Below are 18,987 nucleotides of genomic sequence, written 5' to 3'. Positions count from 1 at the left end.
CATCTTAGCTGTAGAGGGCAGTGTCACTGGCCCTCATATGTGGGATCCGAACCGGGGCCCTCTGGCGTCCCAAGCCAGTTCTTAACCATCGCGCCACTCGGCCAGCCCGTGTTATCATTTTGAAGCAAGAAAGAATAAGATAAATTTTAACAGTGACTCAGGGAAAGCAAGTCACTTCCACAAATTAGAAAAAATATACACAACAAATTTTGGCATATTTAAGGGTTTGGGAAAAATAAATAGAATGTGAATTATAACAAAAATATTGATATAATGATAAGAACTATTTATAAAATATTACTATTCTTCTAATCTGTTGAAATGGAAATAACTCATTATTTTCCTGATCAATAATTTTTATGAGCAAGATTGGTTATCTTTGTCAAATTGTTTTTATCATCAAAAATTATAATATATCATCTTTTTAAATAATTTCTTTTAGAATCCATCCTACTGCCAATTCCAAACATTCTGAAACTCTAAACATTGCCTAAAATTCTTGTGGTTTTTATAAAATCTCATGAAAACATACCAATAGCTTGAAACGAGAAAAGTTGGACCTTGGCCATAAAGCTGAAACACAATAAAATATTTACCTGTACAAATGATTAATGTATGGGTTGACCCCCAAGGAATTCATCCAGTTCCGAAATGTCCTCTCTTCCTTGCTCTCTCCTAGAGTAGACACAAGTTCACACTGATGATTCAGGACAAAAGGAATGAAGAACTACATTTTAAACCATTCAGGGAGGTACAAACTGGCCATCCATACTTTGACAAGGTTCCTACAATACTACAAAATTTTTAGGAGGGGTTGGGGAGTGCTGGGGGAGAATCGCCTATGGCTAAAGTACCCTTTTTCTCTTCTGTCTAGAAGGTTTTATTTGCTCTGAATTTCTCCATCTAGACTAGAGCTCCTTACTTGATGTCTGTGAACTACCAAGCCCTGGGTTTCTCTGTCCAGAAAAGTAACAAATAAATTTATATGGTGATATCTGCATTTAGGATTACATGCCAAGAGATTGGCTAAAAATTAAAAAAAGAAAACCTTTCAGTAGTCAGAATAATATTAGCACATTAAACTGAAATAGAAAGGCTATACCTTTCCCAAAGCAGTGTTACTCAATTTGTACTGACAGGGTTTTATACAGGAAAATTTCTGGGCACACAAACCTACATTTTAATTACACCAAACAGCAATGAAGGGGACATGGGATTATAGGTAATATAAAACAAGCAATGAGAGGATATAACTATTTTACAGGACTCTTGTTTTAGATTGTCACTGCTGAAAATACGTAAGGGACACAGCATCCACATAGGTTTTTCATCATAGTAAGTCCCCAGAGAAAGACACATTTCATCATAGTAAGTCCCCAGACCTCAAAGATTGCCCCAGAAAGAAATCCTCCAGGCGCTATTGTTCAACCTGTGATTAACCAGACTCCCCGAGCATTCCCTTCACAGCAGTGCTTATGTCACATATAAGGAAAATGGGGGCTGTGGTGTGACACAAAGTGAGCAGAGACAGATGTACGCTCTCCTTGCCATGTATGCCTTCTAGTCATCCCCTGGATTGCAAACAGTCCTAAGTGACCATAATATTACAGCAAAGTTAGGGGACAATGAAATGGCCTAGCCTACATCTCCCCACCAGACTCCAGAAAAAACTAAACATTTACAGTCCACCTCTCATCACTTGTAAACTGACAAGTTCAGGTCACTCTCCAGGCTCTGGCTCACGGGAGATTCCCAGGACAGTTTGGTCTATAACTCTATAAGCATCTGAGCTCTAGGGGTCCATTCTTGCGGTCATCTAGGTGTCACTGATAGTATAAACCTGCACACCCACAAGATAAGCCAAAACCTTGTAGGATTCTGTTTTTTTGTGCCCACTGTTCAGGAAATAATCTGCCCACTGTACTTGCATGTGGGTTTCAATACCATTACCTAACAGCTTTCCCAAATCTGCTTTAAGTCTTGCTCGATGATATTATATAACCAAGTCATACTTGCTTAAATTTTGTCCCCTCTTGTCTACATAAAAGGTAACTGGTCAGTCTACTGTACCTGCTACTACCACTTTGTAATAAATAACCTATATGAGAACCTTTGTAAAAAGAACCAAGTGAAAGTAAATATTCCTAGAAACCATGCTTGCCGTGCTTTGTAGGAGTCACTCAACACATACAAATTAAATATTTGAACTTTCTCCAAAGTGACATAAATATGACACATTATGATCACCAGCTGGATGCATGTGACTGGGATTTACCTTTTAGTTGTTTTTCTATTACAGTCTGTTTTTTTTGCTGTATATGTAAATTTTTTTCAGGTAATTAGAGAATTTTTACATTATTTCCATCTCTGAAAATCCAAATTATGTTCTACAATTAGAAACATTGGTAATGTACAACAGTTTAATTTTTAATCAAAATAACATCCAAATTCTGCAGAACCTGATGGTATAGTGAAAAATACTTTAAAAGACACTAAACTTGTATCTTGACTGAGTTCTGAAAGTATAAGCTTCAATAATAGTTCACCTTTCTTCCTATTGTTCTCAAATAATTATATCATTTTATTTTAATTTTTGATACCTGGAAAGTAAAATAGATTTTGTGAGCATTTATTTATCTAATGCCATTTCAAGTTGTCTTGGTAAATAAATGCTCAAAGCCAGAAGCACTATGCATTTGTGCAAGAGCCATGGTAAAGCATTACGAAAACATATGTATTCCAGATTGGAAATGTTGTCTGGATTGTAGACAAATACAGCAATCTTCGAAGTAAAATCTTAATTGCTGATAAAAAAAAAAAAAGAAAAAACTGAAAACATTCTTTTCATTTTCAGGGCCAAACTGATATCTGCAATAGATAAAAGTTCCAGAAAAAATAACAAGTATATCAAAAATAGGCTACTAAGAGGAAAGAAAAGGGACTAGCATGGGTTTAACGCTCACTAAATGTGCTAAGGTGTTATCCTCTTCTCGTGTTATCCTCTTCTCGCCTGACCATTACTGAGCACATACTCTATGCTAAACCCTTTCATTCATGAAAGGTCATTTTAACTCGCTCTATGATTCTTCAAAATAAGTATTATTAGTTTTGTTTTATATATGAGAAAACTGAGGCTCACAGGTGTTACTCAGATATTAAATGGTGGAACCATGATTTGACAAAGTATAATTCTGTGGTCTATGTATTTTCTATCACCACAAATGAATTCTGACCTGGTCTCTCTATATGTAGCCCCTATATTTGGCTCAATTTAATAGGAAGGTTTAATATTTAGTTGTGCTTTTAACTTATTTAATTCCATATAGATAAAATTCTTTGCCAACGAGGACATACTAATATATGAATATGGAATGTAATAAGGTCAAGCTTCAAATTTCATAGGATCTATAAAAACAAATTTACAGAGGAAAAAATTCCAATGACAGTCAAAGTCAAAAACATTTTTGGCAGATGTATCAGGACATACATATGTTCTAAATAAAGATGATTGATAAATATTTCCCACAGTATCTTCTTATATAAATATAGTAAATACTAATGGAAATATTTAGCAATCTGATTCACACTGAAAAATTCCAAAAGCATGCTGAACACTAGCAAAAGAATTCAAACGTGACAAATAGGAGAGCGAGCAAGTTGGGAAAGATATCTAGCAAGAATTCAGTGACTATAAAAAGCAGATCATTTTTAATATGCCACTCTAAACAATGCCTTCTAATATAAGACACAGAGGGATTCTGAAATTTTCCAGACTCATAAAAACTTAGCCGTCTTCCTTTTTATTTAATGTTTTAAAGTTCTAATCTCTCACCCTAAATTTCTCTGCTGAAAAATCTACATTTTAATCTATATCCCCTCTCAGTTATATCTCTAAATATAGAAGATAGACTATTTTACTGGACCTCAGGAAAGATGAATTGAATTAATCATATTCCTCAAAAACATATTTGTTAACTCTGAAATATCTTTCATTAATCAAAAAACTAATTATAAAGTGACAAGGACATTGGAACTTCGGTTGTGACAGTCAAAGAGAAAAGGATCATGAAACTGATTTCTCATTCTGTCTCACTGGGGAAGAAGGAAGCAACATGGGTGACATGAGAGAGTGAACACTGAAGCATAAAATTCTCCCCACCAAGAAGAATCCTTACATGAGGACCACCTTCTCCAAACCAGGGCCCTAGTGAGAATACTTCAGGATTGGTTCCTACCTCTGCTGCCATTGTTTTCACTTTTAGTTCATACTAATATGGTTTTTGTTATGCATAGGAATGAGAATGGGAGAAAAAAAGGAGAGAGGCTGGGAAACAGATAAAGAGAAAGCACTAGATATTAAGAATGTATTTGTCATCATGACGATTCATATATTGTAAGCTTCAATGACATTCAGTAAACGAAACACAGCTAAATAATATAATCTATGTTATAGAGCCTAATAGAACCTTTCAAAGATTACTTATGATAAAAGATAAGTTTGTTTATTTACAGGAGAGGGATAAAGGCCTTACATCAAATTGTAAAATCCAATTGTCAAAATTGATTTCTAATGTGATTCCAACTACAATATTCCATCATTACAGAAGGCAAATTATGTGGAGCATTTACATAATCAAGCCTTGCTCTGCTATTCTAATTAAGTTTCATTTGTGTTTTTTGCTTGTCATCATTCATTCTTTAGGCATATTAAGACAGAAAAAACACAGCATGAACAATGCAAAAAATAAATATCAACCCAGACAGAAAGAATAAATGGTACTAATAAATAGAACATTCAGAATGAATATATTTATAGAGTATAGAAAAGTACTAAATACAGTACCTACATTAGGAGGGGTCAAATCTGCATTTCATGAAGCAAAATAGGAAAGTATTATAAATTATGAGACAGATAACAATAGCCCACACACAAGACAAGTAATGAATATTGTAAATTTTTTCATGTACATTAAAAACATTAAAAAGAGAACAATACTGGAGTCAAACTGTAGCTTTCAAAAGAGAAAAAGAGCTACAAATTATTTTTTCCAAAAGATAATTCATTGTCCATATTCGTGGTGGAGTTATGTTATGTGGTCATTTAAAGGAATATTTTTAATGTATGACAGTTTTCACTAACATCTTATGGAGAAATGACAGACAAGTTAAGATTTACCCCAGCATCCTCTTTTAACTAAAACCAACAACCACTTTCTTTAACTGGAACTTTTGAGTGGATGCATACACCCATACACAGTAAACTCCTCCCCACCACAACCCCCTACCTCTGACAGTGAAGTAGGACAATACCACAAGAAGATACGCACAGTGAATCAATTCAAGGCAAAGGAACGTACCTTCCAATAAATTCATATCGATGTCGTTATTGTCAGGCTTGTGTAGGCAAGGGTATGTGTTAAACAGATTAGCTACAAAAGCTAAATTAAGTTTGGGGTTGCCTGAAACCACATCTGCAGGAGTAACAAACTGCCTGCAGCCCAGTTTATCTGCTTCTTGAAGCATGAATCCAGCACGCTTCAGGTCATTTTTCTCCTAAACAAGGAAATAAAATAAAAATGGTCAAGATTTACCTTTTGACTGGCATAATTTTTATTGACACACATATCTATAAACAATTACTTTTTTGGAAATGTATCTGATAATAGTTCAAAATAAGGTCAGAATGTGCAGGGATTCCAAATCAACTTCCCCATTTTAAATCAATAAGAACTAGTCTCTAAGTTTTCTTGCTGGGATCAGAGTAATATTTCACCCCCATTTATGAAGTACTCATCAAAACTCAAATATTGGGCCGGCCGAGTGGTGCGATGGTTAAGAACTGGCTTGGGACACCAGAGGGCCCAGGTTCGGATCCCACATNGCAGTGGGTTGCCATGGGCTACCGTGTGTAGCCAGCAGCCAGCGTGAGCGGCCAGCAGCCGCAGTGAGCGGCCATCCAGAAGCCGGCGACTGATGTGCCTCACCTGGGAAGAGTGCAATGATGGTGCCAGCATGGGCCAGTGGGGCAACGTCCTCCACAACTAGACTGAAGAACAAAACGACAGCAACTTGTCTGTTCCCCTTACCCCAATTCCCCAGCACTGTTCCCATCCCCCCAATACCCCAATAAAAATCTTTTAAAAAACAAACTCAAATATTGTATCAGTAAACTACTGATCAAATTATAGATAACTTGATCAAGGCCATATACTAGAGTGACTTCTGGCTAAGAGGCTGAATTGTCTCACCCATGCTACCCTGAATGATATTTCCAATGAAAACAAGTTGGGGTACATATAAAAAATATTAAAATCAGAAGAAACAGCACTTTTCACCACTGCAAAACCCTGAATATAAGCCAAATGCTTATCAAGAGGAGAGAAGATGAATAAACTGTTATATTCATACAATAACATGCAACAATGTGAGTGATATAGCAATACAAAGTACAACCTGATGAACTTTATATGAAGTTAAAAAGTAAAAAACTGGCCGGCTGTGTGGCGTGTTGCTTAGGAGTTGGCTTGGGACACCAGCTCTGAGCAGCAGGGCCCTGGTTCGGATCCCACATGAGGATCAGATACGCTGCACCCTCTACAGCTAAGATGGTGAACAACAGCTTGACCTGGAGCTGGGCTGCCATGAGTCGCTGGCGATGGTGTAGGCTGCAGTCCCTGCTGCAGTGGGCTGCCATGAGCTACCATGAGTGGCCGGCAGCTGGCGTGAATGGCCGGCAGCTGGCGTGAACTGCTGTGAGCCACTGTGAGCGGCCGTCCAATGACCAGCGACTGACTGCCTCAGCCAGAAAAAGCGCAATGATCACAATACCAACATGGGTCAGTGAAGTGCCGTCCTCCACAACTAGACTGAAGAACAAAAGAACAGCAACTTGTCTGTTCCCCTTCCCCAATTCCCCAATGCTGTTCCCCTCCTCCAATTCCCCAATAAAATCTTTACCAAAAAAAAAGTTTAAAAAAAATTAATTTTGTAAGGAATATATTTGGTTGAAAGAAAAATATATAAAATGAAAAGCAAAAGAACAATGAACATAAGATTCAAGATGGTTAGGTAAGGCAGAGAGATGGGATAGGGAAGAACTGCATAGCTAAATGTAAATCAATGCCAAGGCCTCAGCTTTCTTGTTGGATAGGTGCTTGTTACAATTTCAGAACAAACAACTACAAACAAAAATGAATGAATGAATGAATGAATGAATGAATGAACAAATAGACATAAATGAACCCATGATGCATAGTATATCATGACCAAGGATAATAACTTATCTAATTCTGTAAGCCAGACTTGCAAGAAGGTAGAAATGTAAATGAAATCAGAGAAAGCGATAGGTTCAATGCTATGAAACAACAATAAAAAGTTACTAATGTGATGTAGAGGCCTGACCACCGCATTGTATTTCTGAAACTGATGTTGAATAATACTGTATGTCAACGATAATTATATATACATATATAACCTCGGGACATGGAGTAGAGTGCGGGAACGGATTCAATGGAATTGTAATAGATAAGCATGATATCGGGGGTGGGAGGNGGAGTAGAGTGCGGGAACGGATTCAATGGAATTGTAATAGATAAGCATGATATCGGGGGTGGGAGGGCAGTGGATGGGGGGAGGGGGGTTGTTACTTTGTGAGGGGTGAAAAGGATAACTATTGCATTGTTCTGTACACCTGAAACTAACAATAAAAAAATTAAAAAAAAAAGTTACTAATGTAGATGTCAATGAATCACAATACGTGGACCTTATTTAGATCTTATTTCAAATAAACTAAAAAAAGAATATCTGACATTCATGAGGCAATTGGAAGTGTCAATGTTGCCTAAGTATTTTGATGTTATTACAGATTATTGTTGATTTTTTTAGGTGCCCATTTTTTTAGGTGACCACTTTTGAATATGTTTGACATTTTCCATGTTTTTTTAAGTTCCTAATTTTCTTAAAGATTTTTATTAAAATATAGCTAACATATTATATTAGTTTCAGGTGTACATCATAGTTGTTCAACATTTATATACCTATAGAAGTGATCACCATAAGTCCAGCAACCATCTGACACTGTACCATGTTATCACAATATCATTGACTATATTTATATTCCCCATGCTGTACATCACATCCCCATGACATATTTGTTTTATACCTGGAAATTTGGACATCTTATTGCCCTTCACCTTTTCCCCCTCCTTTTTTCCCAATTTTTCAATTAAGTTAACATTCAATATTATTTGATATTAATTTCTGGTGTACAGCGTAGTGGTTAGACATTTATATAATTTAAGAAGTGATCCCCTGACTAGTCTAGTACCCACCTGGCACTATACATAGTTATTACTATATTATTATCTAAGTTCCTAATTTTTTTATTCTTAGATGTTTCATTATAATAATGTGAAATATAATTAGTAATGACTCGAGTTGCCTTTATTTTTTTTAATTAAATTTATTGGGGTGACATTGGCTAGTAAAATTATATAGGTTTTAAGAGTACAATTCTATAATACATCATCTATATATCACATTGTGTGTTCACCATCCAGAGTCAGTTCTCCTTCCATCACCATATTGGACCCCCTTGACCCTCATCTAGCACCCCCTCCACCCTTACCTTGTGATAATCACTAATCTATTGTCTGTGTCTATGAGTTTTTGTTTGTTTGTGTCTTGTTTGCTTGTTGCTTCCAGTTTTATATCCCACACATGAGTGAAGTCATATGGTTCTTGACTTTTTCTATCAGACTTGTTTCCCTTAGCATGATAATATTCCTCAGCCATAAGAAAAGATGAAATACTGCCATTTGTGACAACGTGGATGGATCAAGTTGTCTTTAAAACTTAATATTGTGAATGCTGCACTATAAGAATAGATTTTCATAGAAACTACAGTCTGACTAGATTTTAATGTTTAGACAGAACCATCCCTGTATTTACAACTTATGCTAACAGAATAGGCTCCCTAGGAAATGTGTTAGATGGCTCAGGATCTGCACTGCCCTTCCTAAACCATAAACACTAGGGAACTACCACTTTTATTTTGTGTATTTCTGATTCTAAGGTGGAAGAACTGATCATCAATTGCTTAGCAATCTAATAGTGTCCTGTTGCTGCCTTTCCTAGTACACAGTGACAGTCACAAAAACACCCTGTGAGTTCCAGTTATGTGGCACCAGGGAAAAGGAGGTGGAGGGTTGATTCCACACATACTCACAGTTAGAATCCTGCGGTTCCCTTTCTTCAGTCATGACAGCCAGATTACTTAGCATAGAGACCTGGAGTCTGAGCCATGAAAAAACTTCTGAAGAGCAGAGGGCCAAGCTTTACTGAAGGGCTGGGGATCCTCAAGGGAACGCTGCCTGTAGAGAACTGCACTCTACATGTGACTGTACTCACTGGTCAAGTTCACAGACACAGAACATAGGACAGTGGTTCCCAGGGCCTGGGAAGGGGATGGGGAATTAGTGTTTGATGGGGACAGATTTCACTATGGGATGATGAAAAAGTTGTAGATATGGACACTGGTGATGGTTGCATACAAAGTGAATATACTTAATGCCACTGAACTGTATACTTAAAAATGGTTAAAATGGTAAATTTTATGTTATGTTTATTTTACCCCCCCAAAATTTTTTTTCTTTAATTAAAAACTCTACCTACATTAAATCCTGAAAGGTCAATGGCAATGGCAGGTCCATCGTCCCGGTCTCCTTTAGGTGCAATCTCATTAAGCAGATGAAAATAAGCTCTTGAATCCTTCAGGAAAAGACATGAAATAGAATTTTAAAAATGAATAAACTCATCATTGGATTTAGGAAAAAGTGCTCAAACTGAAGAAACTGCCCTCATCTCAAAGAATGGGATGATAACAGTAACTTATTACTTCTGGGCTCCTGAGTGCACCATACTATTTTGCACTTGAGAGTTTCTAACAACACTGTTTCCTACACTGGAATACCCTTCTCACCTTTGCATTTGTTTACACTGGCAAGCATCGGGATCAATTAAGCTTAGGGTCAAGTGCTATCTTTTGGAAGACTTCCCTGATTCTCCAGCATGAATGACGGGCCCTCCTCTATACTACACAGCACCCTATGGCCACCTCTATAAATAAGCTGTGACCACACTGTAAGAAATCATCCACTGAAGTCTCACCCAAAGGTGGCTATCATAATTCTTTCCTGCACATCAAAAGGCAGAGTCTGCTTCTCCTCCCCTTTAACTTACACTGGACTTGTGACTTGCTTTGACCAATAGAATGTAGTTAAAGTGATGTTCTGGGGCTTCCAAGTACAAGCCTTAAGAGCACCTGTTTCCGTCCTCTTGAAATTAGCTTCCACGTAAGAAGTCCAACTATCTGAGACTATGCCGCTGTGTGGAAGCCCAGGCTAGCCATGTGGAAAGGCCTCGTGGAGAAGCAGTGTCACCAGACCTGTGAGTGGTGCCCCTGCACTCATTCCGGGATCAGCCCAACTGACAGCCACATGCAAAGAATTAGTGATCCCAACCCAAACCACCTGAAGCAGAGTCACCCAGCCAAGCGTCACTAAGCAACAGCATCATGACAAACAGCAAATCGGTATTTTCAGTTTTGAGTGCCTTGTTATGCAGTAATAGGTAACTGAAATATCCACCTATGAGACGTTTCCCTCCCTGTGTAATCGGGAGGCTTCTCGAGACCTGGGTCTTTGCATCCCTCTTGCCTGGCATAATGCCCCACAGGAGGGTTTAATAAATATCTGATAAACTGAATTTTATAATAAGAGATTCCCCCAAAGTAGAACTTTAAATGAGCATATAACAGATGAAAGCAGAGAAAAGTTACAATGTCACTTCAAAGAGAGATTGTCATCTGGACCATTATGGAAAAAACATAACCTGACTGAAGGTGTTAATATCTGAAAAGAAAATATGAATTAATGCCAACACTGATTAGTATGAAAAAAACAAAAGCACAGAGCAGAAAAAGACCAAGCAGAGACCATGAGAGAGTTATTATTAGGCAGGCTGAATGTTACAGTTTCCTTGACAAGGCTCTCTCAGTAGGTAGGCAAGTATTTCCAGCTACTTCGGTTGAGAGACATACCTGAAGACCTCCTTTCGTCTATGGCCTCCATGTGCCCTCAGGTAATTTCGTTTCCTATTTGCTGGTTGCTGCTAAAGTGGGAGTAAGAGTGGTGAACTGATCAGGCCCACAAGGGCCCTAGTCTAGCGAGCAGCTGTAATTCTCAGTCCAAATTAAGAGACTGACATCTTCATTACAATTTGGCCTATCTGTGGCATATAAAATGGGAACATATTCTTTAATCTGCTAAAGCGAGTATCTCCTTCCTCTCTCAGCAAGCTGTATTTCTTATGAAAAGCCGATAAACTAGTTTTTGTAAAGTAAAAGATTCTGTGATTATAATTCTTAGAGAAATGCAAAATTCCATTTTCTATACTGTGTCCCTGTGAATTAAACTTCGATTCAAATTTAAGTCTGAACAGGTTTCATTTTTTACATTCTACATCCTTTCTGTATAGCCCAAACGTGAACATTAAAATCCAACCTTAATGTCTTGGCTGAAGTTGTTGATGGGATGCCATCCTGCATTGGTCAGGTGGTAGTTCACCCATCGCAGTAGCAGCTCCTCTGGAGAAAGCTTCATCAGCTCTTCTAGTTCCTCACCTTCATGCAGCAGCGCAATCAGAGCTGAGAGGAAAACACTGAAATATAAACTCGTCCTGAGATAAGTGTATCTCAATGAAGAGTAAATCTTTTTGATGACCTTACCTTCATTCCGGGAAATTTCAATATCAGCAAAAAGACCGACTTTGATGATCTGCCAGAGAAGTCCCAAGACCAAGTGAGGTTTCCCTTCTTTGAGATCCTGTGCGCCAATGTTGACCACTGTACAACCAATGGCTGAGGCAGAGTTCAAGGCCAGGTTTAAATTTTCCTGAATTGCCACAAAGAAAAACACCCATGAGGAAAAACATTCTAAAGTCTTATCAGCAAGTTGTGCAGGTAAATGAGAAACAATGGATTGTGAAATTTCCGATCTTTAAACATAAGTAATATTTATACAAGCAGAACACCCCTACTCAAAAAAATCCCACCATTTTAACTATTGGGTCATCGGGAAAGTCATGACATATTTTTCTATGTTTTTCAATGCAAAAATGCATCATGACTTTCCTGATGACCCAATATTACCTCTATATGCCAGTGACTTTCAAATCCGTATTTCTGGCCCACACTTTCTCCCAGCCCCACTCTGAGCTCTCAGCCTATATGCTCACTTAGCTAGGTCCATTGGGTGCCCCCCAAGTACCTCAAAACCAGTATGTCTAAAACTGCAACAGCTTTCTTGCCACACTTCCCTGGTCTTCCTCTAATCCCATTAAAAGTGGCTTTTCTTTATTTCCTGTCTTGTTTGATAGGACCAACCTTCATTCTTGCCTTCTTCCTTCCTAAGTCAGAAATCTAAGCAGAATCCTGTTCTTCCTTGCCTCCCACACCCAGTCACCAATATCGGTCAGTTCCACCTCTGAAATACCTCTGGAAACTGTCAGTTCCTTTCTTCAGCTTTCTTAATTCCTTCCTGACCTCCATCCTCAGACTCTCTACAAGATGGCTTCCACGATACTCTGCCGTCGGGCTCTTACTAAGATAGAAGCCTGATGGTGTTCCCTAGCTTTATAGCCCTTCAAATAGTCCCTGTATCTCCCACTATGTGCTCTCACTCTGTTCCAGCCACATAGAACCTTTGAACTTACTATTCCCTTTGCCTGAAACACACTTTCCCCAAATGTTCACAGTTCCTTTAAGATTGCTCAAATGCACTAATGGCCCTCTCTGATTTTCTTACACAAAAGAGTAAGCAACACCACGACCTCTGCTGGCCCTTTTTCCTGACTGTACTCCTTATCATTCTCGGACATACTATGTACTTACATGGTTATTACTGTATCTCACCCAATTAAGAGTCTGAGCTCTATGACAACAGAGGTTTTTCATATGTTTGGGGCTATTTCCCCAGGACTCAACACATGGCATATGCTCAATAAATATTTATTGAATAAGTGGATGAATGGGCAAGGGTCATTGAAGATATGGAGGGAAAGGGGAGGGTCAAATCCAAATCCTTAATATGGCAATCCAAACCTTTAGGGTTTGACTCCAGCCTCATCTCCCAACAGTCCCCATGTACAGTTCATACTTCAGCCAAGACAGAAGGGCCTTTACAGCTCCTAAGACACTGCCAGGGCTTTGCAGGGGGTGTTTGTCTTACTACAGTAAGCTGCAAGACTCAGCTTTATTTTATCAACAGGTTGTGCTGTTAAGATATAGGAAACCAACTTTGGACATTAATTTTATTAAAAAATGTTGGCTTTACAAGTATAGCAAATGACTTACAAGTAATTAGCCTAAAAAAGGGATTGAAAGTAAAGAGCTAAAATGTGCTTTATCGAATAAATCGCAGTTTCTAATTGGTGAATACACCATTATTGCCCCACTGGTATGTAGGGAATAGAACAACCATTACTGTCTAAAGCCAATTCTAAACATCTTAAGAACAAGAAGTAATGGGAAAACCCCATGAAGAAGCTGGTCTCCAAGTCTTAACATGGACAGCTGCCCAGGTTGCTCAGCCTTTCTTCCTGAAGACCTGTGTTGGTGGGCACAGACAAGGACAATGGGGAATCTCCAACAACCAGGACAGGTGAGAAGTGTTCTTCCTCATGTCGCGGTGTCCTGATCTGTGAAACCGGGATCTTACCTCGCAGAGATCCCAACAAAAGACACAGCAAACACAGCAGTTTATCTTGGATTAGCCATCCATTCTCTCCTATCTTTCTTGTGTATCAATGAGCGGTCTATGCCTAAGATAGAGCCCACTTTACCAGGTGAAAAAATTTACACAGCTGTTTTAGATGGCTTCTCATGTCCATTTTATTTTGATTAATGAACTATCCAGTTCTCTACTAATAATCTCATGTAGGTACTAAAGGTTTTCTTTTTTTCAATTCATACCACTTTGCAAATTTTCATTTCCCAAGAAGTTTCAATTCCAGATGAGTTAGTTCTCTTTTGTTAATGATTTTTAGAGGGCTGTGCTGGACACTCATTGGGTTGGTAAAAAGAAAAGCATGGTTTGTTATTCAGATATCATTATTTCATATATCATCACTTTTGCTCCACTTGGAATGTCCAAGTGAGATTTATGATTTCCCTACTTTAATTGTAATTGTATGTAAGGTGAAATTAAAGTTATATATATAATATATATATAATATGTATATGAACATTTGTATATACCAGGGGTGCCAAAAAAATGTATACAACTGGACACTTTGGTCAGCGTTGCTCAAGCAGTACTTCGTCGTAATCAGAAGTGTCTGGACGCTGATGGTAACCACTTTGAGCACCTCTTGTAATTGCAGAAGTCAAATGTGACTTGTGTTCATCTTTTGTTATTGGTATATATTGAGTATGACAAAATTTTAATACAGTTTCCCTTTCTTAAAATGTGTATATATTTGTTTGGCACCCTCTGTACATGTAAGTATAAAGTATATACACATATACTTTGTATGTATGTGAGTATATTAATTGCACTGGATTTTTAGCATATTATAATGAACAGATTCAATTTCCTATACCCGCTCTTGTTAGTTTCCTGACTTTTAGGTACCTAAATCACTAATCTACTTTTAGTCTTATTCATATAATTAATTTTTCTTTCAATAATGATAAGCAAGCAAGAATATACAGCTCAGTAGTACACTGGGCAAAAGAAGATAAATGAGAAAGCCTCCAAGATCAAAAATGAGTCCTGCTATTGACTACCTGACCTATCCCTTTCCCCTGCTTTCACAGTTGCTGTATGTCCTCTTCATCCTTTTATATTTCTCTTCTTTCATACATCATGATACTACATAAACCCATCATCATAAGGTGAAAAACTATGTTGTCACTATCTTTACAATCTTATACAAATGAATTAGGCTTCTTCGGGATACAGTTTCATGGGAAACTGGTAGTTTTCTAGCAGATCTATTCCCAGAGCTCTAAAATTACTGAATAAACAAGACAGATTTAATATCCACAGTAACACTTTGCCCTCTCCCAGAGGCCTTCCTTTTCTCATTCTACTTTAGTACACTCTTTCAAGCATCTTTGAGACCTACACTGTTACACCCTACTTACACTGGAAGAATGCTATCTCTAAAAATAAAACCATAAAAGACTTAGCCCCTCACACGCATCTTATAGCTATTGCAAAATAGTTACAGAATAAATTTTTCTTTATTCTCTTTAATTCACTGCACACAAGTATTAAAAGTAAAACCAAATAAATTTATACAACAATAAGAAATACTGTTTTTCAGATTCAGTGCCATGAAAAATTGTATGATGTATTCTAGAAATAAGACATATGTAAATATTTTCAAGAATCATAGATCTTAGATGAAGCATCCTGACACAAGATATGAAAAAAAAACAAAAAACAAAAAAAAAACCTTCTGGAAATTACAATCGGAAATGGGCTTCCTCAAGAATGATAGTTCCTGCTAGGGACATGCAACATTATTGGCTTATTAGAGTGGGTGACAAAAAAGCCATGTTAGTCAACATCTAATTCTATAGTTCTCAAGGATGACAGAAAATGGGAGTTCCCCTTGGAAAGTCTGAAACTAACCACGTGCCACTGCTTTAAGGTCACATCTTTCTTACAGAAGAGACTTAACAACTTCAGCAAAATCAAGAGTTGTACTTGCCATAGAAATGAAGGAAACAGCTTAGCAGTAGCTCCCTTTTAATAGCTACAGTTGTGACTAGAACATTAAACAGCTGCTACCACTAGCACCACATGAGAGCGGCAGTATAGCACAGAGATTGACAGGATGGGTTCTGGAGCTAGACCGCTGGGATCACACTCCGGCTATGCCTCAACTTCCTCATCTTTAAAATCATAGTGTCTTATTTTAAGGCTGCTAGGAGGAGTCAAAGAGGTAATTCATGTAGTATGTTTAGCACAGTGACTGGTACCTAGCAAGTACTTGGTAAATATTAGTATCTACCCATTGATCTAGTCATTTTGAGGGAAACTATATGGTGACTATAAATTCCTGGACTTTAACAAGATGTAAGTGCACATCTCACAATAGAAAAACTTAGTATAAAAAGAGTAGCTAAAAATGTGAAATGGTAAAACAGGGTAAAACTATGCACTATTCTTTTTTTCAACCAGCCAACAAAAACACTGGCATCGAGCAAATATTTATTAATAAAAATAACAATAATTACAATAATTTAACCTGAATACTGTTATCTGAAGTAAAGAAGTTCATCCAAAGTACTTTGGATCTTAATTTTATTCATGACAAAATGCAGCCGATCTTTTATTTAATGAAAACCTAGTTTCCATATGAAACTGAAATTATGTTAAATCAAAGGTTATGCCTGGGCCTGAACATCCATTAAGAAAGGTCTTACGCTTCACAGCACTGTCGCATGATGACTGGCAAAGGGCACAAACTTACGGAAACAGTGAAAGGGGTGAGCTTCTTCTTATTAATGGCTCTTTCATCAATCGTATCTGGTTCAGATAAGTTGATCATTTTGCTAAAGAGAAAACGGAAACAATTTGATGCAAGACTCCCAGAAATATTTTCAGTTTGTTTTTGTAAGCAAACAAAATAGTTAAATTTTGAAAAGTAATAATAACCTATTTCTTTACAATATTATACTGCAATTCATATTAGGGACTTAATTTTTAAAATCTGGAAAATATTCCCTAACCTAAAACAAATCATCACTCACTTCAATAGTAATCTTAGCATTTCCTCCTAATTTTTGAAAACACGCTTGCATTTTCGTTATGTGACTCTTGTCTTTATTTCATTTCATGATCAATATTCAACAGCCCGAAATGTAAACAAAGAAATTCTCAAGAAGCCAAGTTTCATAAAGTGGTATCAACACTGTGAAATTGCTGATGTTGCAGAAATATAAGGAGCCAGAGACTTGGTCTTTCTAAAACCTCAGTAACTCAAACATTTAAAAAAAAATTAATATAAATTTTCTCTGTATTTTACAATATATTTTATATTTTAAAATAAAGATAGGAAAATACCCATTCAATTCATAACAGAAATTTTCTCTGAAGGTCAGAGGAAGAGACCAGAATTATAGGTAGAGCTCAAGTATATTTTATAAGTTATGTCTTAAAAACTAATACCCTGAATTCATGAGTAGGTTTTTCTTCTTCTTTTCAAGTAAAAACACTGACAGATATGTGCCAGAATGTTAATAATAGCTAATTATGGGTGATAAGAATATTTGTGATGATTATTTTCTTCTTTGTAAGTTTTCTGTATTTTTATACACAACAAGAAGAGGCACTTTCTTTGTTCAAAGAAGTATGCTGGGACTATAGTACATACAACAAAGATAAGTCATGCCCTTCGAGAGTTTACCAGGGAGTGAGCAGAAACAGACTGCAAAGAACCAAGGGTGTGACCATGCTGAATTCCAACATTAATGTCACTTAAGCACAGATGAGGTATAGCGTTCTTTTACAGTTCCCCACATTCCTGTGCTAGTCAATAATCAACACTCCCTTACTGAGAAGTGAAAAAAGAAACCCTGTGAACATTTTCAAATGCATTAGAGGAATAACTCAGAAGTTTCCTGGCATTCTTAAGAAAATAGATGAGAAAGGCACCAGAAAAATAAGAGATTGCATTTGAAGGAAAATTCTAAAAAACATATAGTACTTAATTTTCTAGGTGATATAAATTCTTCAAGACTTATGTAGAGCTACAATACTTGTTAACTAATTCCAAAAGACAATAGATTTGCTGAATGATGATTTTCACCGAATGCTTATCAATGGAGACAGTAAGAACACAGCTCCCTGAACCCAATGCTCAACTCACCAAAGAAGGATGCCGTCCGCAAGTGATTTGAAAAGACTGCCATCGCTGGGGTTCATGGGTATGAGATGCTGGCAGTCAGGGTCATTTTCCAGGGCTTTGTTTATCCAGTTAACAAAGGCCACTTTTTCTTCCTCTGCAAACAGAAAATCTTAGTAGCAAACTCCATTTCACAAAATTCACTGCACTATAAAAACATAGTTTTTAATTTCTGTTCAAAGTTTATAAGTGCCAATTATTAAAACTCTACTAAAACACTACCGGGTTTAAGAAAAGAAGACAGCGGAATTTATTCCACTTTTTCATCTGATATATAAGGGGAGAATAAGGTATATATCTTAAACAAGCACAATAAATATTCGGTTTGATTCTAAAATCTTTCCAAAAAATATTGCTTCTGAGCCCAAATGAATCAGAAGGCAAACATCAGCGGTCACTCACACACACACACACACACACACACACACACACACACACACACACACCAGGGGAAAAATACAAGAAACAAATATCCACAGCAACCAATGCCACCCCACTCCCACTCCTGAAAAACTTACAGACCTGTTATTTGGGGCTTTCAACAGAAATACTGATTTAAATCAGGAGTCATTCAAATATATAAAAGAGGTCCATTTCTGTGGAATTTCTGCTATAAGAAAAGTGACACGAATCTAGATACCAGTACTACGCTCAGCCCCCTTCATCCTCAACTTTTCAATACATGGCTTCTAGCATGGGTACCTTGCCCTTGAGGCAGAAAGTGCTGTTGGGCTATGCAGTGAGGAAAATAGAAAGGAACTTAAAGGAAAAATGTTCTAGTGCTTTATTACTATTATGTAGATATAGAAATCATTTAACAATATAAAACCTAAAAGAAAATCATTTCCATCACTGGGTAACATACAGTAGTAAGCTGACCTCCCCCATTATTACTACAGTTCCTAGAATTAGGCGGTTTTCCTAAGGGCGTATTTGGCAGGTAACCCTCAAATTTTATCATCCATCTCTCTCTCTCTCTCTCTCTCTCTCTCTCTCTCTCTCTCTCTCTCA

At 37.2% G+C, this 18,987-nt stretch overlaps 1 protein-coding gene across 5 annotated transcripts in view; it reads right to left on the bottom strand.

Annotated features, from left to right (window-relative positions):
* The window catches only part of PLS1 (plastin 1), a 103,534-nt gene that overhangs the window by 21,794 nt on the left and 62,753 nt on the right, over window positions 1-18,987 (bottom strand). For all 5 annotated transcript variants that reach the window (XM_019656946.1, XM_019656951.1, XM_019656950.1 and 2 more), the window contains exons 5-11: window positions 17,941-18,073; window positions 16,543-16,624; window positions 11,786-11,951; window positions 11,562-11,704; window positions 9,673-9,768; window positions 5,358-5,553; window positions 597-675 (exon numbers count right to left, since the gene is read on the bottom strand). In XM_019656946.1, the coding sequence (XP_019512491.1) occupies window positions 597-675; window positions 5,358-5,553; window positions 9,673-9,768; window positions 11,562-11,704; window positions 11,786-11,951; window positions 16,543-16,624; window positions 17,941-18,073 (895 nt within the window). The remainder of the gene's footprint in view (window positions 1-596; window positions 676-5,357; window positions 5,554-9,672; window positions 9,769-11,561; window positions 11,705-11,785; window positions 11,952-16,542; window positions 16,625-17,940; window positions 18,074-18,987) is intronic.

Source organism: Hipposideros armiger, unplaced genomic scaffold, assembly GCF_001890085.2.
Source record: "Hipposideros armiger isolate ML-2016 unplaced genomic scaffold, ASM189008v1 scaffold_270, whole genome shotgun sequence".
NCBI classification, from domain to species: Eukaryota; Metazoa; Chordata; class Mammalia; order Chiroptera; family Hipposideridae; genus Hipposideros; species Hipposideros armiger.
The sequence above is the reverse complement of the archived record's forward strand: the minus strand, read 5'-3'. Positions and strand labels throughout refer to the sequence as shown.